Source organism: Oncorhynchus keta, chromosome 7, assembly GCF_023373465.1.
Source record: "Oncorhynchus keta strain PuntledgeMale-10-30-2019 chromosome 7, Oket_V2, whole genome shotgun sequence".
Lineage (NCBI taxonomy): Eukaryota > Metazoa > Chordata > Actinopteri > Salmoniformes > Salmonidae > Oncorhynchus > Oncorhynchus keta.
In genome coordinates, this window is record NC_068427.1 from 34951106 (window position 1) to 34975271 (window position 24166).

A 24166-nucleotide genomic window follows, 5' to 3' on the forward strand; every position below is an offset into this window, starting at 1 on the left:
AATTACTGTGTAGTCTATTCTGAAATCAACATAACGCCACATTGTACATCATCTTTTCTCTAAGTCTATTTCAGTTATTTGCTGCAAGAATGGTAAAGTGTGTGTGATCTAGCTCATAGGCTACAGTAGCATAAATAACGTCTGCGTGCAGAGAAACTGTGCTATCTGTTTATGAAGCTTTCAATAAAAAGTGCTCCACGTGATATTTAAGAGAGCAAACCCCATCCATCTATTTCGCTTGATTCAGTGCATTTTGGGCGGATATCGATATAATAAAATGCCACTTCAAGTTCTTTGAAGGGTGATCAAGCTGCGCCAAACCATTCGCTTTTTCCTTGCTGGTCTGGGGAGCAACACAAGATGGGAAAGCTCTCCAATCTCCGCGTGCTCAGCGGGACGCTCGACTGAACAGCGACAGTGCTGAAGATAGCGCTGTCTGCCGCTGTGCCCTCTGCCACTGTCCGTGGTCCTGAAGTCAAATGCGTCCCCTCTTACTCACAAGGGCGATGTAAAGCGCCGCTGTTCTGCACGCTCCTCTTCACAAAATTGGCGGTATAGGCGGAGGACTTGAATCGGGGCTTTTTCGCCTCAGCTTATTCAACTAACGAGAATCAAGCTATGATTGGTAGGCTACCATATTCTCTGCTTCTTCCCGGAGAGTGCGCACGGAAAAGTGTGGACAAATAAAATATCTTTAGTAGGCTAAACAACTTTTACTGGAGATGCTGGGTTTAAACTTATTTTCTTTTAGTTAATTTTTCTCTTCTTAAAGGTGTATCTTCCAGAGTTTGGGTCTATTGTTCAAATTGTACTCGCTGCTGGATGTATGTTACAATGCATAATTATGTTTTTGATCTACCTGCAGCATTTGGAAGTTGATTGAAATGACTCTCACTGCCGTGGACGACTATGAGTAGCATATTGGCAAAAATAGAAGGCAATATAATTTCGTACCATTTTTTTTCAAGGCTTCTTTTTCACAAATCAGTACCTATTGTTATCTTTATCTACGGGAAATACGGGATCCTCTGAGTCATGTATCAGATTGATTTGTGTGTGCATATCACATCGCTCGCGCTGCTCCGAAGTCATCCGTACCGAAAATGGTCTCGTTTCTAACTGCTTTTACGCGCAACAACAGCAACTGAAGGGGGATTATATTTTTAACTGGAGCCTGTTGGTTTAATCCAATGGTCAATCTGGAAGTTATTGGATCCTGTGTTAAATCCATTCTACTGGGTTTGGATCTCTGTTGATCCCGACTCCAACTAGTGGAACCGAACATTTCAACGCGGTGAGTCTATAATGCCCAATGTATCCACCTTCCCATTCACTGTAAAACTCATCCTAAAACCTAATGTTTTTTTTTCATTGTAAACACATCTTGTTTTTATTGGGGGGGGGGGGTCTTAAAATACTGACATTCTGCAATGTATGTAAGAAATGTAATAATAGACAGAATATTATTCAGTGTTAAATCAACACTCGTCCATTGTCTATATGGGTCCACACTTTTCAGTGTTAAATTAACATTGTGTTAAGCATTATTTGCATTTTTCCCAGATTGCCTTGCCTTTCAGTGAATTGTTAAGCTATAAACCTTAACTGTATTTGTTAATGACAGAGACATGATTAATGCATTCATCAAATAACATTTCCTGGCCATCAAATGAGACCCTATGCAAATATGTTATCATAAGATGTAATTAACACACTGAAACACTTCTATAATAAGATCTTATTTTGAGGGCTGCATTTTTACCTAATACAGTGGCCTGAAATTCATGGCTTTCATGCTACATCAGGCCTGCAAATCACATTATGCTGCCTTGGAAAGTGATGTGTAATTCCTATTGGAATACAGCCAGAGTGGGGATATTCAACATTTTGAATCTTTATTCACCCACAACCTGCATTTAGAAAGACTGCCAGGGTTGGGAAGACTAAGATAGGAGACCACACCATGGGTGTCAAACATACGGTCCAATCCGGCCAATTTAAAATGACTCAAATCAAAACTGTGTATAAAGTATAATGGACCTACATTCATACCGTTTCAGTGGGGCCCTCTGGACCTCATTGAAGATCAAATGCAGCACCCAGGGGAAAATGTATTTGATACCCCTGAGCTAAACCATTTAAACTGGAACAACCATTTCAGTAACGGGTAACATATTTTTCTCTGCCCCATGGCAAAAACTGTGGAATTGCAGGAAATTAGCTTTAAAACTTCAACATTTTCTCTTAGCCTCATGACAAAAAGTGTAGAAATGCACATTTTTCTCTCTGCACCATGGCAAAATGTATTGAAATGCAGTAAATTAGCTTATTTCCCCCAAAAAACGGTGGGTGGGCCCCTAGAGCCCCAAATGCGGTAATCCGGCCCTATAGTGCAATAAATCCAGCTCCCGGATTGGATTAGATTCGAAAAATGTTATTTATTTATTTTTGAGTAGCATAATATTAATTAACCAATCAATGTACATGCACAAACATAGATATTGAAACAAACAATTCTAAAAAGTCACCTGCAATAGAGCATACTGGGAAATATGATAAATATGAGCATGGTTTTAATTTAACACTGGTTATTAACACCAACACTGGGGTTATTTTACATCAGTGAGTGTTAAATTAATTATGTTAGTGTTAAATTAACACCTGGATCAACACACTGGACCCATGTTAAATTTAACACTAAGTGTTGAATTAACACTTGAGAATTTGCTGTGTTAGATTGTAAATCTTTTCTGGGATTGTGTCCGTTGCTGTGGATACTTATAATTGAATATATACCATTCTATTTGTATGATATCATCAGCATGTTAATTTGGCCTTCGTGCTGCACAGACTGGGAATGGAATGGGCAAAGTAAATGCAACTTCGACCCTTTCCTTGACCGCAATAGGAATACCGCGGCGAAGGATGGGCCCTCTCTTTCCAACACCCTGCATTGTCCTCCTCGTCCTCCACGCCATCTTGTCACCAGCCTCCCTCAGTCCCGAGGATTACGCCGCGGACGAGGCAGAGCGAACTGCCAACAGCGACAACATAATTTTCGACGATTACCGGGGGAAAGTTTGCGTAGACGATAGTGGATTTGTTTACAAACTGGGTGAGCGTTTCTTCCCAGGACACTCGAACTGCCCATGCGTGTGCACTGAGGATGGGCCAGTGTGCGACCAGCCGGAGTGCCCCAAGATACACCCTAAGTGCACAAAAGTGGAGCACAATGGATGCTGTCCTGAATGCAAGGAGGTTAAAAACTTTTGTGAATACAGGGGGAAAACTTACAAGATCCTGGAGGAATTTAAGGTAGGGATGTTTGGTGTTTATTGTTTTAATTTGCATGGTCTATTGATCAGTCATTTGTAATCATTTTAAATGTTCAATTCTCATTTGGATGCAATTGCATTTGTACCACAATACACACTATAAGCAGTGTTGCTTATTTAGGTAGGCCGAATGAGCTAAGTGTGACAATTGTATGCGATCAAAACAATGCAGCAGTGTTGACTGGATAGCCATTCCACTCAGAACATCATGATTTTGTTTTCCCCCAAAGTTCTCTGCTCGTAGAGAATCGACACAGCAAATTCTCCACTGTTAAAGAAAGTCTAAATTAACAGTGTTCAATCAACCAAGAAAGGATTGAGTCTGTGGACCTAAATAGACACCGCGACAGTGTTAAATTTACATACTCCGTAGTGTAAAGCCTTATTCAAATATTTCCCAGAGTGCCATGCCTTTCGAGTAAATTGTAGAGTTACTGTATTTATTAGTGACAGATACATATTTGTTGCATTCATCCATTTCCAGTCCTATGGACTTCACCAAGTGACATTCTAAGTGGATATGTTATCTTTCAACATATATATTTAACACAACACCATACGTTTTTTTTCTTAAGACCTTATTTTGAGGGCCTCGCTTCACCCTAGTACAATGGCCTGAAAGTCATACACAGCTCATTATCATATTACCCAGCATTCAATATTGCAAACAATAATAAAAAACTAAATTATTTCATTAGCCTTGAAACCATGTCTCTAACTGATAAATTCAGTCATGGGTGGTAACTCTACAATTTACTTGAAAGGCATGGCACTCTGGGAAATATTTAAATAAGACTGTACACTAAGCAGAGTTAACATTTAACACTGTTTCAGTGTAAACATGGGTCCACAGAGACTCAACATTTTAATTGTTCATTCAACACTCTTAGTCTTAATTCATTATATTACACTGTAAAAAACACAACTTGTTTTAATGGTAAATTACTGACAAACAGTTACCTAGAAGTTACTGTAAAAAGAAGTACAGCATGTTACTGTACATTATTGTAAATAAGTGCCTTCTTTACAGTAATGTAGAGTTAAACCAATGTTTATTGGAATTTACAGTAACTTAATAAGTTATCTTAAAAACAAGTTACAATTTTTACAGTGTATAATACTGATAATAATGGCGCCGGAGGGGATGGCTGCCATTTTACGGGCACCTAAACAACTGTGCTATTTTGTTTAGCATTGTTTGTAACTCATTTTGTACATAATGTTGCTGCTACCATCTCTTATGACCTAAAAAAAGCAATTACTCACCTAGAACTGGACAAAGAGTTTTTCTTTAATGAGTCCGATGCAAAATATATGCTGCTTTGTCAAGATAAGGCCCATATCCCACCTTTACTCCAGACACATACAAAGCATACAAAGCTCTCCCTCACCCTTCATTTTTGCAAATCTGATAATTAATAATTATAATAATTATATCATCCTTATTACTGCTTACAAGCAAATACTAAAGCAGGAAGTACCAGTGACTCACGCAATATGGAAGTGGTCAGATGATGCGGATGCTAAAGGACTGTTTTGCTAGCACAGACTGGAATATGTTCCGGGATTCATCCAATGGCATTGTGGAGTATACCACCTCAGTCACCGGCTTCATCAGTAAGTGCATTGGCGACATCGTCCCCACAGTGACCGTATGTACATTTCCCAACCAGAAGCCATGGATTACAGGCAACATCCTCACTGAGCTAAAGGAGCGAACCATCAAACAGGCAAAGCGTCAATACAGGACTAAGATTGAATCCTACTACACCGGCTCTGATGCTTGTCAGATGTGGCAGGACTTGAAAAATATTACGCACTACAAAGGGAAACCCAGACACAAGCTGCCCAGTGAAACAAGCCTACCAGACTTGCTAAATGCTTTTTATGCCCGCTTCGAGGCAATCAACACTGAAGCATGCATGAGAGCACCGGCTGTTCCGGCTGACCGTGTGATCACGCTCCCCGTAGCGGATGTGAGTAAGACCTTTAAACAGTTCAACATTCACAAAGCCGCAGGGCCAGATGGATTACCAGGACTATCAGAGATCAAGGTAAGACCCAGATGCAGACTGTCAAAGTAACACTGTCTATTGTAGCAACAGGGGCAAGCAAAGACAAGTCAAGGCAGGCAGGGGTCGAAAATCCAGGGTAAGGCAAAGGTACAGGACTGCCGGCGGACTCAGAATCAGGGACAGGCAGAGAGGTCAGGCGGGCGAGTACAGGGTCATAACAGGCAATGGTCAAAACCGGGAGGACTAGCAAAGAAAGGCTGGGAAACGATAGGCACTGGCAGGAAAAACACTGGTAAGCTTGAACGAACAAGACAAAGAGCACAGGTATAAATACAGGGGATAATTGGGAAGATAGGTGACACCTGGATGGGGTGGAGACAAGCACAAGGACAGGTGAAACAGATCAGGGTATGACAGTACCCCCCCCCATAGCAGGGTGGCTGGTCATCCAATAGCAGGGTGGCATAGAGAGGGGGGTGAGTAAGGGGAGAAGAACAATTATCTTTCAGACCCACCAGTGTACCTCAACGAATATGCTAACTCTCTTGAAGGGACAAGTAGACACAAAATGACCGGCTGTACCATAATACAGACAACTCTGGGTCTCTTGGCTGGAGACAGCCCAGCCCTGCATCGGCTTGGGAAGAGGTGAGTTTATCAGCTACAAGGTGGGATCCCTGAGTGAGCGATTGGGACAGCATTCAAACCTCTTCTCCCTCCTACGTTCCCGTAGCCGACCATCGATCTGGATGGTTAAAGCGATGAGTGAGTCGAGATCCGTCGGTAGTTATCAGGCTGCCAGCTCATCCTTTACCTCCTCCAATAATCCATGCAGGAACGTGTCTAACAGCGCTTCTGGGTTCCAGGTACCCTCTGCTGCTAGCGTGCGGAACTCCACCACATAGTCTGCCGCACTGAAGGTGTCCTGCCGAAGCTGGAGTAACTTCCAGGCAGTCTCTCTCCCGGACACTGGAGCCTTCAACACCTTTCTCACCTCTGCCACGAATACCTGAGGCAGACGGCGGATTGTTGCTCCCATACCGCCGTGTCCCAGGCGAGTGCCTTCCCGGACATCAGCGTAATAATATACGTTATATTCGAGCGGTCAGAGGAGAATGAAGAAGGCCGCAGCTCAAAAACGAGGGAGCACTGGGAGAGAAAGGCCCGACAGGTTCTGGAATCTCCATCATTTCACTCCGGTGGAGGTAAGCGGGGTTCTCGGGATACCGGGGTGATGGTGCTGCTACCACCTGGGTTACAGAAGGGCTGGAAGGGTACCGTCGTGGTCGGCTGCCTAGTAGGCAACCCACGGACTTGCTCCCGCAAAATGTCCAATGCTTGGTCTTGACAATCGGCCGTGGCCTGGAATCCCTCCATCATGCCGCAAAGCAACTTCTCATGCATACCAATGGTGGCTTCTTGGGAGGAGATGGAGTAGCGGAGCTGGTCCAAGACTGCTGGGTCAGTCATGGCCAGTTCGTACTGTCAGGGATCAAGGTAAGACCCAGATGCAGACTGTCGAAGTAACACTGTTTATTGTAGCAACAGGGGCAGGCAAAGACAGGTCAAGGGAGGCAGGGGTCGAAAATCCAGGGTAAGGCAAAGGTAAAGGACGACAGGCGGGTACATGGTCAGGACAGGCAAAGAGAGGCTGGAAACGATAGGAGCTGACAGGAAAAACGCTGGTAAGCTTGAACGAACAAGACGAACTGGCAACAAACAGAGACCAACTGGCAAGTGTCTTCATTGACATTTTCAACCTGTCCCTGACCGAGTCTGTAATACTTACATGTTTCAAACATGTGCCCAAGAAAGTGAAAGTAACCTGCCTAAATGATTACCGCCACATAACACTGACGTCGGTAGTCATGAAATGCTTTGAAAGGCTTGTCATGGCTCACATCAACACCCTCCTGCCGGAAACCCTAGACCTACTCCAATTCGCATACCGCCCCAACAGATCCACAGATGACACAATCGCACTCCACACTGCCCTTTCCCACCTGGACAAAAGGAACACCTACTTGAGAATGCTATTCATTGACAACAGCATTCAAAACCATAGTGTTGCTGTTAATTGACTGTGTCCACATCACCAACAAACTTTCATGGTCCAAACACACCAAGACAGTCGTGAAGAGGGCACGACAGAACCTATTCCCCTTCAGAATTCTGAAAAGATTTAACATGGGTCCCCAGATCCTCAAAATGTTCTGCAGCTGCACCATCGAGAGCATCCTGACCGGTTGCATCACCGCCTGGTATAGCAACTGCTCGGCATCTGGCCGTATGGCGCTAAAGAGGGTAGTGCGTACGGCCTAGGACATCACTGGGGCCAAGCTTCCTGACATCCAGGACCTACAGTGGGGCAAAAAAGTATTTAGTCAGCCATCAATTGTGCAAGTTCTCCCACTTAAAAGATGAGAGAGGCCTGTAATTTTCATCATAGGTACACTTCAACTATGACAGACAAAATGAGAAAAAAAAATCCAGAAAATCACATTGTATGATTTTTTATGAATTTGCAAATTATGGTGGAAAATAAGTATTTGGTCACCTACAAACAAGCAAGATTTCTGGCTCTCACAGAGCTGTAACTTATTTTTTAAGAGGCTCATCTGTCCTCCACTCATTACCTGTATTAATGACACCTGTTTGAAATTGTTATCAGTATAAAAGAGACCTGTCCACAACCTCAAACAGTCACACTCCAAACTCCACTATGGCCAAGACCAAAGAGCTGTCAAAGGACACCAGAAACAAAATTGTAGACCTGCACCAGGCTGGGAAGAATGAATCTGCAATAGGTAAGCAGCTTGGTTTGAAGAAATCAACTGTGGGAGCAATTATTAGGAAATAGAAGACATACAAGACCACTGATAATCTCCCTCGATCTGGGGCTCCAGGCAACATCTCACCCCGTGGGGTCAAAATGATCAAAAGAACGGTGAACAAAAATCCCAGAAGCACACGGGGGGGCCTAGTGAATGACCTGCAGAAAGCTGGGACCAAAGTAACAAAGCCTACCATCAGCAACACACTACGCCTCCAGGGACTCAAATCCTGCAGTGCCAGGCGTGTCCCCCTGCTTAAGCCAGTACATGTCCAGGCCTGTCTGAAGTTTGCTAGAGAGCATTTGGATGATCCAGAAGAAGATTGGGAGAATGTCATATGGTCAGATGAAACCAAAATATAACTTTTTGATAAAAACTCAACTCGTCGTGTTTGGAGGACAAAGAATGCTGAGTTGCATCCAAAGAACACCATACCTACTGTGAAGCATGGGGGTGGAAACATCATGCTTTGGGGCTGTTTTTCTGCAAAGGGTCCAGGACGACTGATCCGTGTAAAGGAAAGAATGAATGGGGCCATGTATCGTGAGATTTTGAGTGAAAATCTCCTTCCATCAGCAAGGGCATTGAAGATGAAACGTGGCTGGGTCTTTCAGCATGACAATGATCCCAAACACACCGCCCGGGCAACGAAGGAGTGGCTTCGTAAGAAGCATTTCAAGGAGTGGCCTAGCCAGTCTCCAGATCTCAACCCCATAGAAAATCTTTGGAGGGAGTTGAAAGTCTGTGTTGCCCAGCAACACCTCAAAACATCACTGCTCTAGAGGAGATCTGCATGGAAGAATGGGCCAAAATACCAGCAACAGTGTGTGAAAACCTTGTGAAGACTTACAGAAAACGTTTGACCTCTGGCATTGCCAACAAAGGGTATATAACAAAGAATTGAGATAAACTTTTGTTATTGACCAAATACTTATTTTCCACTATAATTTGCAAATTAATTAATTAAAAATCCTACAATGTGATCTTCTGGATTTTTTTCCCACATTTTGTCTGTCATAGTTGAAGTGTACCTACAATGAAAATTACAGGCCTCTCTCATCTTTTTAAGTGGGAGAACTTGCACAATTGGTGGCTGACTAAATACTGTTTTGCCCCACTGTATATACTAGGTGTTGTCAGAGGAAGACCCCCAAAATTGTCAAAGACTCCAGTCACCCAAGTCATAGATTGTTCTCTCCTCTACCGCATGGCAAGCGATACCGGAGTGCCAAGTCTAGGACCAAAAGGCTCCTTAACAGCTTCTACCCCCAAGCCATAAGACTGCTGAACAATTAGAAATAGCCACCCGGACAATTTACATTGACCACCCTGTTTGTTTTGACACTGCTGCTACTCACTGTCTATTATTTATGCATAGTCACTTTACAATTACAATTACCTCAACTAACTTGTACCCCTGCACGTTGACTCGGTACCGATACCCCCTGTATATAATCTTGTTATTGTTATGTAATTTTCTTGTCTTACTTTTTAATTTGATTCTACTTTAGTTTATTTAGTAAAAAAAAATTGAACTCTGCATTGTTGGTTAAGGACTTGTATTTAAGCATTTCACTGTTGTATTCGGTGCATGTGACAAATACATTTTGATTTGATAGTCATAGTGCAACATGAACTCATTAACGTATTGCATTATTTGACATCTGTCCTATTTACCTAATACACCAGATTTTGACGTTAAACTTTATTTTCCACTCAAAATGATGCCATAATATCCCCAAACTCTTTACCTAGCAAGAACCTTGAAATGTTAAGGTTAGGCAAGAACCCTGAAAAGGTTAAGGTCCTTTAATTTGGTTTTTCAAAATTCAAAATGATAATTAATTATAACAATAAGCTATCAAGTCAAATTAGGCAAACCAAATGGTCATCTAATCAAGGAAAAGCAAAAACAAAAGCAATCTGTCCATCAGTCAGTCCACAATGTGTCTTTGTGTTGTGGGTGGGGTCTGGGCTGGCAGTTGCTGGATGGAGGTGGCAGTTGTGGTTGGTCAGTGCTGTGTCCAGGGTTGTTGCTGGTGTTGGGGCCAGGATTGAAGTCTTGTTGGTGCTGGGACCAGGGTGGAAAACAGGAGACCAGGAAAAAACAGGAACCGGGAACAAGGAACTGGGGCTGGTTCAGGTGCTGGATTGGTATCTGGGTCTGCACAGGGTAGGAAGGACAGCCTGACGAGCAAGCAAACACACAAAGGTGCCTTAGACCCACAGGCCCATGGTGTTACTTTCCTGTGGCCTGATCACCAGGTGAAGGTTTGATCTTTGGTCCCTCCTCTGCACTTCGTCTGTTGGTCTGGTGCTGGGACTGGTGCTGGAAGCCGGGTACTGGGATGAGGCTGTAACTGGACCTGCAGAGGGGAGAAAGGATAACCTGAGGAGGAAGCAGACACACAAGGGAGCCCTAGACCCGGATATCGATGGTGGCACTCCCCTGGTCTGCTCGCTCCGGGTGAAGGTTAGATGTTGGGTCCCTCCTCTGCACCTCTTCCAGTATTCTGGTGCTGTGACTCGGTCTGGTGCTGGAACTGGGTCTGGTGCTGGAACTGGTGTAGAATCTGCAGAGGGGAGGTTAAGGTTAGAGGAGAGGCTGGGCTGGGCCTGAACCTGGTGGCAGAGAGAAAGTTGTAAATGTGCACATCTTATGACACAGCAAATCATGGTATCTTGTATTCAGGCCTACGCCTACTCTGGATTAGAAATGGAGAAAATTAGATTATATTAGATAATCTGGTCGGCGTCTAGCCTATGTATTTATCCATCCTCCAGGCTTAGATTCACAAGCGTCTCAAGCATTTTTGCTGTGACAGTGGGGGGCGTAATGGATATGGCTGATTAGTAATGACACTGCTGCACAACTACAGGCACCTCACACTTTATCAATGGGCTTGGAGATTCCCCAAGCACATTCATCAATGGCAAACTGAATGCTTTGAGCCATGGTTGGAGCTGTACCACGCTTGAGGTAGGCTGGCCTACTATACTGTCCTGTTATACTGGATAAAATCTACGCATACCCAGGCCTACCCTAAGGCCTGAACTGGCCTGATATATTTATATGATGATTAATCATGGCAATTAGTCGTGTTGGTTGGACATTACATGATGGAAGAGGCTGAAGCACATTGTCAGTGTTGGAGGGCTATGTGTCAGTAGGGTGAGAGCAAGAGAAGATGGCAGAGTCATATATTTATTGTTCTGTAGTTGCCATGGCACCAGCCTAAACATAGAGCTTAAACAGAGAACTCCTGTAAATGTGTACATATTTAATTATTTGTCATTTGTTTTTTTATCAGCTGTTTTGTTTTTGATAACATTGAGTTTTAGTGCATATTTCTGGTGTTTTTTACCCACATGTTTGCAGATAGACTGGCAGGTCAACTATTTTTGACTTGTTAGCTAGCCAATTGTTTTTGTTTGAATGATGCATCTGGACACTGTACCAGCTTTTTTGTTTCACCTGGCTGCTGGTTTCTGATCTTTTGAAAACATCAATTTAAGAGTCACCTGAAGCCTGAGAAGAATGGGAGATGCAGTAAATTAATGAAGTGCTGAGGCAGAGGGCTTGTGGTTGGGGACGACTGGCTAGTACTCTGAACTGTGTGTGGTGAGCTTTCTGGCACCAAAAGCTGCTGATGCGTCACCCAACTGGATGCCATACATTGTGAAAGAGGATAAATCCAGTAGCTACACGACTCATGCTGGTTCCCAGAGTAGCCTTCTACATGATTGTCACCAGACTCTTCATCAACCATCTCCCTGACCATACTACCTCTGATCAAGCCATGAACTTCCCATCTCTATCTTTGGATGATGCATGGACTATTGGTTACCTAACTATAGCTAAACTACTCATGATGATGTATTACTTGTTTTTTTCTGCTTTTGAATCGCATTAAGATTGTTATGAAAAGTGCTGTAGAAATGTGATAAATTATTATAATTATTATTATTATAGTGTTGGTATGGACATGTCTTGTCTATACTGACCAATAGTGATTCTTATCAGTGGCTTGTAAACATTACCTACAGTATACTACAGCGCTGCTCATTTAATTTAGCTATGAGAGAGTCAGTTGAACCTACAGATTGGAAGAGTAGGATTGAGTAAAGAATAAGTCGATTTTCACTTGCATAGATAGACCCATTTTTCACCCACACACTGTTGCCTATATCCCCCAACAGTGTTTAATAGAACTCTGCCGGATAATGCAGCAATCATTATAAGCATGAGAAGGAATTGTACCAACTTTTATCTGAGAACATATCTTAGACCTGTGACAGGAGGAACACCTGGGGGGATACACAATGGGCTGAATACAGTACAGTAGCTCTGACATAACAAACATAAACTAAATCATTCAGAGATATGCCCTAAATAGTAATGCATATTGAGGCTGTAATGCTTTTTTTACTGATGTTAAATAGGAAATGTTATATTAGAAACAGTAGGCTAGATGAGCAGCTTAATCCCATGGTGCCTCCCTAATCTGCTGTTAGAGCATTGTTTTTCTCTCCCTGTCAATAAAAAACAATATACACTATTTACAGGGTTCATATTTGTTATTATAAACTGGGTGGTTTGAGCCCTGAATGCTGACTGGCTGACAGCCGTGGTATATCAGACCCTATACCACTGGTATGACAAAACATGTGTTTTTACTGCTCTAATTACATTTACATTTACATTTAGGTCATTTAGCAGACGCTCTTATCCAGAGCGACTTACAAATTGGTGCATACACCTTATGGCATCCAGTGGAACAGCCACTTGCATCTAAATCTTTTTTTTTTTTTTTTTTGGGGGAGAAGGGGGGAGAAGGATTACTTACCCTTACTTACCCTATCCTAGGTATTCCTTGAAGAGGTGGGGTTTCAGGTGTCTCCGGAAGGTGGTGATTGACTCCGCTGTCCTGGCGTCGTGAGGGAGTTTGTTCCACCATTGGGGGCCAGAGCAGCGAACAGTTTTGACTGGGCTGAGCGGGAACTGTACTTCCTCAGTGGTAGGGAGGCGAGCAGGCCAGAGGTGGATGAACGCAGTGCCCTTGTTTGGGTGTAGGGCCTGATCAGAGCCTGGAGGTACTGAGGTGCCGTTCCCCTCACAGCTCCGTAGGCAAGCACCATGGTCTTGTAGCGGATGCGAGCTTCAACTGGAAGCCAGTGGAGAGAGCGGAGGAGCGGGGTGACGTGCGAGAACTTGGGAAGGTTGAACACCAGACGGGCTGCGGCGTTCTGGATGAGTTGTAGGGGTTTAATGGCACAGGCAGGGAGCCCAGCCAACAGCGAGTTGCAGTAATCAAGACGGGAGATGACAAGTGCCTGGATTAGGACCTGCGCAGCTTCCTGTGTGAGGCAGGGTCGTACTCTGCGGATGTTGTAGAGCATGAACCTACAGGAACGGGACACCGCCTTGATGTTAGTTGAGAACGTCAGGGTGTTGTCCAGGATCACGCCAAGGTTCTTAGCGCTCTGGGAGGAGGACACAATGGAGTTGTCAACCGTGATGGCGAGATCATGGAACCAGTCTATAATAGCAATAAGGCACCTCAGGAGGTTGTGGTATATGGTCAATATACCACAGCTAAGGGTTGCGTTGTACATAAGAACAGCCCTTAGCCCTGGTATATTGGTCTTATACCACACCCACTCAATACTTATTTCTTAATTATAGTGTCAAGAAACATACCAACGCTTATGCAGTATCATATCATTCCTAGTATATCTTGTGTAAATTCCTCCAGTGAAGATGTGTATAGATCAAATTCAATTGTATTTTTCACATGCGCCGAATACAACAGGTATTACAACCTTTCCGTGAAATGCTCACTTACAAGCCTGTAACCAACAATGCAGTTTTAAGAAAATAATGAGGCTATATACAGGGGGTAGTGGTACTGAGTCAATGTGTGGGCTTACAGGTTAGTCGAGGTAGAATTACTATGCATAGATAATAAACAGCCAGTAGAGATGTATAAACAAAGGGAGGGGGTGTCAATGCAAATAGTGCAGATGGCCATTTGATTAATTGTTCAGCGGTCTTATTGTTTGGGGTTAGATGCTGTTAAGGAGCCTTTTGGACCTATACTTGGCACTCAGGTACCACTTGCCGTGCGGTAGCAGAGAGAACAGTCTATGACTTGGGTGACTGGCCTCCCTCTGACAACACGTAGTATGTAGGTCCTGGATGATTAACTAGGCCGTACGCACTACCCTCTGCAGCGCCAAGCAGTTGTCATAACAGGTGGTGATGCAACCGGTCAGGATGCTGTCAAGGGTGTAGCTGTAGAACTTTTTGAGGATCTGAGTACCCATGCCATATCTTTACAGTCTCTTGAGGGGGAAAAGGTGTTGTTGTGGCCTCTTCACGACTTTCTTGGTGTGTTTGGACCATGATAGTTTGGTGGTGATGTGGAAACCAAGGAACTTGAAACTCCCGCCCTGCTCCACCTCAGCTCCATCGATGTGAATGGGAGCATGTTCAGCCTTCCTTTTCCTGTAGTCCACGATAATCTCCTTTGTCTTGCTCACATTGAGGGAGAGGTTGTTGTTTTGGCACCACACTGCCAGGTCTCTGACCTCCTCCCTATAGGCTGTCCAGGGTTGGGTAGGTTACTTTCTAAATGTAATCCATTACAGTTACCTGTCCAAAATTGTAATCAGTAACGTAACTTTCAGATTACCCAAACTCAGTAACGTAATCTGATTACATTCAGTTACTTTTAGATTACTTTCCCCTTGAGGCATTAGAAGAAGACAGCAATGTATGTTACCAATTGAAGAACATATTTTGCAAGATAAATCTATGTTAAAGTTTATATTGTTGGCCATATATATTTTTTATTTAACCTTTATTTAACTAGGCAAGTCTTACTGTAAATTGGTCAGTGTAGTTAGATTAACAAGAATTTAAGCTTTTGCCCATATCAAACATGTCTATGTCCCGGGGATTTTTTTGTTTGTTTCTTACAACCTCATGCTAATCACATTAGCCTACGTTTGCTCAACTGTCCCGTGGGGGATATTCTTATTTACAATGACGGCCAAACCCTGGCCTGGACGACGCTAGGCTAATTGTGCACCTCCCTATGGGACTCCCAATCACGGCTGGTTGTGATACAGCCTGGAATCAAACCATGGTCTGTAGTGATGCCTCTAGCAGTGAGATGCAATGCCTTAAACCACTGCGGGAGCTCAAAATATATGGATGTTGAATTTTTCTTTATGGTTTGGTTATGTAGGCTTCTTCTAACCCATCACCACATACAATGATATGATTAAATGATCATATTTACATTAAAATCTTAATTCCAGTCATTCCAATAAATGTTGTACCGCTTGATCTTCAAGAATAGGACTTTGAAATATGGAAATCTAGATTAGCCAAATTGTTTTACCTGAGCATAACCCCAAAACTAAGGATTTATTAGCCAGCCCTACTCTGTTGTTTATGATTTTGTTGTCATGGAGGACTGATTGGGCTCAATGATTCAAGTTGAAAAATAAATGCTGCGCTCATGGAATGGCATGCTTTGAGCGCTACTTAAAAGTGCTATTATCATGTGAAAAATGAATGCCATATGCTGCATTTGCAATAGGCCCATTGTTTACCTTTTTGTTGGTGACACTTTTATCTCGTTTAAAGGGCAAATCCACAGATGAAACAATAACAAAATGGATGCCCTGCCTCTGTTTTTGGTAAAAAGCTGAGGGATGGGCCACGAGAAATGAACCACTCTCAGATTAATAGACAGAGCTATCGATGCAAGGACAGACAGTCCATGATATATAAAAAGTATTGTTTTAATCATGTTATGAGGCTACAGTGTTTGTTTACATTTACAATGTTTACAAACTTCGGAGAAAAACAAGCTTACAGTTGAAGTCGGAAGTTTACATACACCTAAGCAAAATACATTTAAACTCAGTTTTTCACAATTCCTGACATTTAATCCCAGTAATAATTCCCTGTTTTAGGTCAGTTAGGATCACCACTTTATTTTAAGAATGTGAAATCTTGGTTCCAGGAAGATTTCTTTTGGTTTTACATGAAAAGGGTTATCCTATGGGTACAGCCAAATGACCCTTTTGGAACTTTTTTTCCATTATACTTTAGTATTCAATGTGCATGCAATTGCTAATGGCATTCACATTTCCTTTACATGTAATGTGTCCCCAATCATCAACTTATGTGATGATTAGCATTAAATAAAATTATGCAAATGTTCCATTTCCATGGTCCCTAAAGTTTGATATAAAAGTTAGACAGTAGCTAGGTTTCAATCCAATTGGCAAAATATTTTCATGCAAATATTCTAGAATCTGCATAAAGAAAACATGTGCATTTTCTAACCAAAGGTCTGTTTCCACCAAATGAACTTGTTGTGGATAAAAATCAGTGCGTGATGACATAGTGCACACACAAAATAATGATGTACCGAATAAAAATCAGTGCGCGATGACATAGTGCACACACAAAATAATGATGTACCGAATAAAAATCAGTGCGTGATGACATAGTGCACACACAAAATAATGATGTACCGAATAAAAATCTAAAGTTCAATGTGTTTCCATCACTTTTTCAACTCTACCGATAGTTTTTTTTCTTCACAAAACTGTTGCGTTAAATGGCAAATGTGCCTACTCTGGCTCTGGTCTTGGCACCTGCGCACTAGCCGACAGCCAGCAGATACAGTGCGGGTTAGCTAGTTTACAAAATGAGATTATTATGAGATGAGAGTATTTTTATTTGTCAAATAGCAGTCAAGCATCGCTCATCATGTCCCCAGAGTAAAACCCTCAAAAGTTATTGGAAAGCAGCATCAAGCTCATCACAGTGTACTTTCACCACCCTGTGAAGTTCATCATAACTTATTTAATCTGTAGCCTAATAAACAGCATGGTTTTCCAAGTAGTGGGAGGACCACACACCATATTGTTGCATGACTTCAAATGGACTTTGTTTCCACCAACATTTCCCGCATAATTAATTTTACTAACACAAAAAGATCCCACCATGTCGAACTAACAAATTATCTGTCGACATTTAGAAAATTATACCAAAACTTCCTGTTTCCATCACAGTTTTTTAAAATATATACGATATGACTTTACTTGCATAAAAACTGTGAATTGAAACGTGGTTAGTGGGCACCAAACTTTGTAATTTTTGTTTGTAAGAAATCTCATCTCTCGAATAGCTCAGTTCATTGATTTGATTTTCCTATTGTCCATGTTCCACCTTTGTCCTTGATCACATTCTTCAACTCAATTCAATTCAATCACAATGTGACTGCTCACTCCAGTGAAACACCTGCAACTAATTTTAGACTCCATATCATTTACAAGGCTTTTAGATCTCCAAAAAGAGCATGGCATTAGCTAATTAGTATGGGGGACTTAAGTAAAGCAGTGTGTTGCTAATAAGATTGTGAGAGATCAGCCCTTTAAACCCGTGTACTTAATCCATTGTGATCAGTGACTGGGGGCGCGTCCCATGGCACCTTATTCCCTTTATAGTGCATTACTTTTGGCCAGGGCCCTTAGGGTAGTGCACTATAAAGGGAATGGGGTGACATTTGTAACTCAGCTTGGCTGGATCGGTGTTGAGGGGACGAAGCCTCTTAGGCCTGTATTGGGATGCAGATCCATGCTCCCCTCAGGGAGGGAGAGAGGCCTGTAAGTAAAGCCTGCTGGTTTGATGTGAGATCAAGTCCATCAATAGTGCAGCTCACCCTCACATCCCCACTAACCTTGAGTGGCAGGGCCGGGCGAGAGGGAAGGACATTTCACACCTCTTGAAAAACCATTCATTTGTTCCTATCGATTTTCTCACCTGAACAGAGAAATTACAGGGAGAGGCAGAACACAGAGGGGAAACTGTGGATGGTCAATGAAAATAGCCATTTTCAGATAGTTTAGATAAATAATTGATATAGCAAAGAATTCCCATTGACCACAGCTTTGAAGCTTTGATCAGATCACTGTTGTGGGGTTGTTGATCCGTGACAGGCATCTGATGACTTGAGGAAGCTAAAGTCATAATCACCATGGTTGTGCCAGAATGAAAGTGCCTATTTATGAAAGTATTAAAGACATGAAAGTATCATTTCTCTTTGAATTACTGTATAAAACGATGACTGCATAGTGTCCAGCGGAGTAAACAAAACATTTAAGGGTGTTGGTAGCTTCTGATCAAAGCCCCAATTAAGAGGATGCTGACAGGGCTGGCTGGTTAACCTTTGGCGTGGGCTGCGGTGGCATTTCCTTGGCCGTCGTCCTGGCTCTTTATGCATAGCTCCGCATTTACTGAACACAGCAGGCGGGGAAGGAGTCCAACAGAGATCTATATCTTTAAGACCCACAAGGCAGGTTCGATCTCTTTAAGGTTGGAGATCTCTCTGATATCTCTTCTAAACAAAGAGGCATGCAGACATAGGGACCATGAGAGAAACACTGGGGTTTTGGAACACAAGCAGTGTATCTAAGACCAACAAGGCAGGTTTCATCTCTGTAAGGTTGGAGATATCTCTGAAGGTTGATTCACACTACTGTGCCAAGGGCCAGGCCGAGCTGAGCCATGATGCACTGGCTTGGTTAGGCATTTAACATAGTTGCTGGAACCGTGCTGGAAAGGACAATGTAGGAAGGATGTATAGGAGCCAGGATGTGAAAATGGTATTCTATTTCTCCTAATCACAAACCAAGAGAGAAACACTAAAGTTTTAATCTCAGAGATCAGACTGTATCACCACCTTGTCCAACATTTTGTATCTCATAGTAACTAATTCACTGATCATGGAATAGGGAATGTGATCAATCTTTTGTGCAAGTGTCTCAGGGTTACGTTCTGTACAGATGTAGGATCTTCATTTGATCACTATTTTGTTAATGAGAATTTCCCTGCACAGCAGGAAATGTAAACTTGTAGTGTATTCAAGGTTTAAAAAGGCTTTTAAAGTTTGTAATTTCAACTTTAAAATGTCATACTTAATTTGCCCTAACGTAAAATGTATCAACTCCTACAAAAAATGTCCATTAATTATAATCCACATAATAATCCACATTTACGGTTGCTGTATTATTTTCCTGCTGGAGAAAACTGGCTCAAATTAAGATACTACATCTGTAGATACCTTGTCAGTAATAAAACCCTTTGATAAGTAAGGACTCTCTAAGCATTGATTGATCACGGACGATGCCCTGTAATCTGTTAAGAAATATGATCCAGCCTTAAAGACCTCATTCATCAGAAAGTGAATCTTTCCTTCCACAGAATGCTGAGTCAGTCTCTATTGGGCAGTGGTCCATTTTTAATATGGATGTAATGTAGTTGATGTGGAGCTACTTTCTTAGCCTGATGGACAGTTATGTGGTTTGGTGATGGGGACGGTAGAGTGAAAACAATAGTAGTTCCATAGAAAAATAGTCATATTTGTGAGTTAGTCTGTAGAAATCAAATCACATAACTATGGGTGGGGCTTTGCTGCTGTGTTGTATTCAGTACTATAGCACACTAAGTACAGTTTCATTTCAGATGCATGTAATGTAGAATATAACACAGATATATATATAAATATATATATATACAGTATATTTATAAGATAGAAAGATAGTATACAGTATGTATATAAGACAGTATGAGAGAGTTGTGCCACTCAACCTCGGTAGGTGTTTCACCTACAGGGTTCCCCGTCCGACGAGGAAGGGACCAGTCCGCCCGCCGTCGCGCCCGTACTACCCCCGGTCCTACCCCCGGTCCTACCCCCAGCCTCTGCAGCGCAGCTCCAATCAAGAACCAGGAAATATAGGGTGAGTTCAGATCCCAGGCCACAGATATAAAACAACTGTTCTATATCTATGTCCCAGGTGAGAAGAACAGGACTCGACAGGCTGTAGGGCTGAAATCCAATCAATCCCCATCCCATCCGTGCTCCTGACTGAGATCTCTAGGGAAGAGGGGTGAGAGATGGGCTGAGAAGGACCTTAAAGACATTTGTTGTTGGGTCCCCATCCATTCAAAAATGACACAAAAAGCAACTGTAGTCTTACAAGCTACACTGATTTATTTTGTTTTTACATAGCGTTAATCCTCTTAAATATATTCTGAGTGTAAAAAACATTATGAACACCTGCTCTTTCCATGACATAGACTGACCAGCTAAATCCAGGTGAAAGCTATGATCCCTTATTGATGTAAATTGTTAAATCCACTTCAATCCATGTAGATAAAAGGGAGGCAGGTTAAACGAGACAGGTTAAAGAGGGTGAATGGGCAAGACACAAGATTTATGTGCCTTTGAATGGGGTATGTTAGTAGGGGACAGGCGGGCCGGTTTGTGTCAAGGACTGCAACGCTGTTGGGTTTTTGACGCTCAACAATTTTCCGTCTGTATCAAGAATGGACCATCACCAAAATGACATCCAGCCATCTTGACACAACTATGGGAAGCATTGGAGTCAACATGGGCCAGCATCCCTGTGGAATGCTTTCGTCACCTTGTAGAGTCCATGACCCGATGGATTGAGGCTGTTCTGAGGGCAAAAGGGTGGGGGTGGGTACAACTCATCAGCTAACATCACTTCTCGTGAATTTTTAAGCATTTATGTAATAAAAAAAGCACATCGAGGCTTTATTCTTAATGTTAAATGACTGATATCATCTCATAGAACAAAATGTATTAGATCTCCTAAACCTGTGTTAACCTCAGACCATATTTTTGCCGTTTATCCCAAAACCCTATTCTTTCCCCACTATTTTTCCCATAGGGATGGCTGAACAAGCCAGAGGGGACTCATTTCCGTTTTTTAGGAATACAAGCTGGCGAGCTCTATTACCCACATTGTTACAAGAGACAGATTGGACACAGTTTAATAACACGGGAACCCAAGAGATCCAGCTCTGAATCTACTGAATAGTAAAGCACTCATCAGAATCATAACAGAAGTGACTGCAGTGGAAGTTTCTAAATAAAATGCAGTTATTTACGAATGACACTTTTGGACAAAATGTCAAGGTTAAGGTTAAATTCTGAGGGTTTTATAACTCTCAGCTCTCTCAACTGCCCAGTCTGACATTGCAGCAGCTTTTTAAACACTGATCAGGCTCACAAGAGTAGTGTCAGACTGCAGTAAAAGTTCTGCAACAAAATGCAATGCCTTTCAAGATCACAATCACAAATATTACAGGAAAACCAATTTACAAGGTAATGAACCAATATATCACCCTTTGCACAGCAGAAAATGATAGAATGGAGGACAGAACACACACTTTTACACACACGTGTGCATACACACACACAAAAAAAACTTCACCGCCCACAATGCACATCCTACACTGATTAGTTACTGTGCTCTTCAGCACTGACACCTATGAAAGGAAACCTATGAAAAGCATCTAAAATGAGTTGCTCAAATTGATTTTCCTATCCAATTTGCCTGAAGAAAAAAGCATTGTTTTAATTTGAAAAGCTGGTTAAGAGAAGCAAACAAGTAGGTCAGAGATAACTGGAGCGTTGAACTCGTTTGAGAAAGTTCCCCGCATAACTTACGTGAAATAAGTCAACTGAGTGAGGTAAATGAAAGCTAAAAAAGATTGCCTTGTGTCTTTATCTGACTTTGGATACCCCTTATACCCCCCCATCCCTTCATCTCCCATCTCTACCTCTCATCTCCTCTCCCATCCCTTCATCTCCCATCTCTACCTCTCCTCTCCCATCCCTTCATCTCCCATCTCTACCTCTCCTCTCCCATCCCTTCATCTCCCATCTCTACCTCTCCTCTCCCATCCCTTCATCTCCCATCTCCAACTCTCCTCTGCCATTCCTTCATCTCCCATCTTTCATCTCTCCCATCCACCTCCCCTCTCCCATACCTTAATCTCCCATCTCCAAATCTCCTCTCCCATATCCACCTCTCCTCTCCGATTCAATCATCTCCCATCCCTCATCCCTCATCTCCCATATTTCATCTCTACCTCACATCTCCCATCCAACTCCCATCTCCACCTCTCCTCTCCCATACCTTCATCTCCCATCTCCAACTCTCCTTTCCCATATCCACCTCTCCTCTCCGATTCCTTCATCTCTCATCCCTTAATCTCCCATCTCCAAATCTCCTCTCCCATCTGTTCATCTCCCATATCCACCTCTCCTCTCCCATTCCTTCATCTCCCATCTTTCATCTCTCCCATCCACCTCCCCTCTCCCATACCTTCATCTCACATCTCCAACTCTCCTTTCCCATATGCACCTCTCCTCTCCGATTCCTTCATCTCCCATCCCTCATCTCCCATATTTCATTTCTACCTCACATCTCCCATCCAATTCCCATCTCCACCTCTCCTCTCCCATTCCTTCATCTCCCATCTCCATCTCTCCTCTCTCATTCTTTCATCTCCACCTCCTCTCTCATCCCTTAATCTCCACCACCTCTCCTCTCCCTTAATCTCCACCACCTCTCCTCTCCCATTCCTTCATATCCCATCTCCATCTCTCCTCTCTCATTCTTTCATCTCTACCTCCTCTCTCATCCCTTAATCTCCACCACCTCTCCTCTCCCATCCCTTCATCTCCCATCTCCATCTCTCCTCTCTCATTCTTTCATCTCCACCTCCTCTCTCATCCCTTAATCTCCCATCTCCACCACCTCTCCTCTCCCATTCCTTCATATCCCATCTCCACCTCCCCTCTTCCATCCCTTCATCTCCCATCTACACTCCACTCCACCTCTCCCATCCCTTCATCTCCCATCTCCAATCCACCTCTCCTCTCCCAATCCTTCATCTCCCATTTCCACTCCACTCCACCTCTCCTCTCCCAATCCTTCATCTCCCATTTCCACTCCACTCCACCTCTCCTCTTCCATCCCTTCATCTCCCATCTACACTCCACTCTACCTCTCCTACATTCTGGTAATATAAGATGTTGTTTTGACGTAACTTAGAATAACGTAGAATAGTATCAGAGTACAACCACTACAGTCTCTAATGCAGCTTCGACAGTCAGTTCACTCTTATGTGAACCTGAATGGGCTCACAAATCACCATATAGTTTGATCCACAAACTCACTAACACACCCCTCGGCATGGCAAAACATGGTCTTGGTGTTTTTCTTTTTTTTGTGTGTTACTGTCGTACTTACAGACCGTGGCATGATTAATCCACTTCACCGAACGGTAAATCTCACACAAAAGGTTGCATTCAAAGCACTCTAGCACTGTTACAGTAAATACATTGATGGACGCATGCACTAGACTGCAATGTATTATTGAGAGGCAGGAAGTACATTATACAGTGGATACTTCCCGTTCATTTTAAATATACTTTAATTTCAGATGTATCAAATGTATAACAATGCATCCAGTCAAGAAATTGCATTCAATGTGTTTTTCTTGTCATGATTACAGAGAAATATGTCATTATTCCGGTGATCATGTCAAATAAATTAATCTGACAGTCTTTGTAAGAGACACTGTGACAGCACATGAACATGTACCGTAGGGACGTAAACACAACTTATACAAAGGAAATAAATAATAGCTTCAGTTTAATTCAACCATCCATATCTAATGTATCCCTCGATGAGTAGTGTGCAATTTCTTATTTTGTTTCATTTTGTATCTATGCCATGAAGAAGCAAATGTTTGTTATATGATGGTAAATATAGAGTGCAGTAAAGGCTTGTCAGTGTTTTAACTTCATCACCTTCCCCATAGATTTGGCAGTGGCACCATATCAAGCAAATTCAGCGAGATATATCCATCCATTTACATCTACAAGAAAACTGGAGGCAGTAATCTAGTGCTGAAAATATTTGTTCAAGGTCTCTTACTAATTAAGGTATTTTAATGACAATTGAGTGCTGGTAAAAAAATATTCCAAAGGAAAGGGGATGGAGAAAGTTACAGGTATGTTGGAAGATCAGTTGCAGGAAAATATGTAAATTAGATAGATTGATATCAAGTAGA

The 24166-nt window shown here is 42.5% G+C and overlaps 1 protein-coding gene across 1 annotated transcript in view; it reads left to right on the forward strand.

Moving 5' to 3' along the window:
- Positions 1-213: 213 nt before the first annotated feature.
- The window catches only part of LOC118386514 (von Willebrand factor C domain-containing protein 2-like), a 37830-nt gene continuing 13877 nt past the window's right edge, over positions 214-24166 (forward strand). The window contains exons 1-2 of the mRNA XM_052522702.1: positions 214-1294; positions 2909-3315. Of these exons, the coding sequence (XP_052378662.1) occupies positions 2926-3315 (390 nt within the window). The 5' untranslated portion in view covers positions 214-1294; positions 2909-2925. The remainder of the gene's footprint in view (positions 1295-2908; positions 3316-24166) is intronic.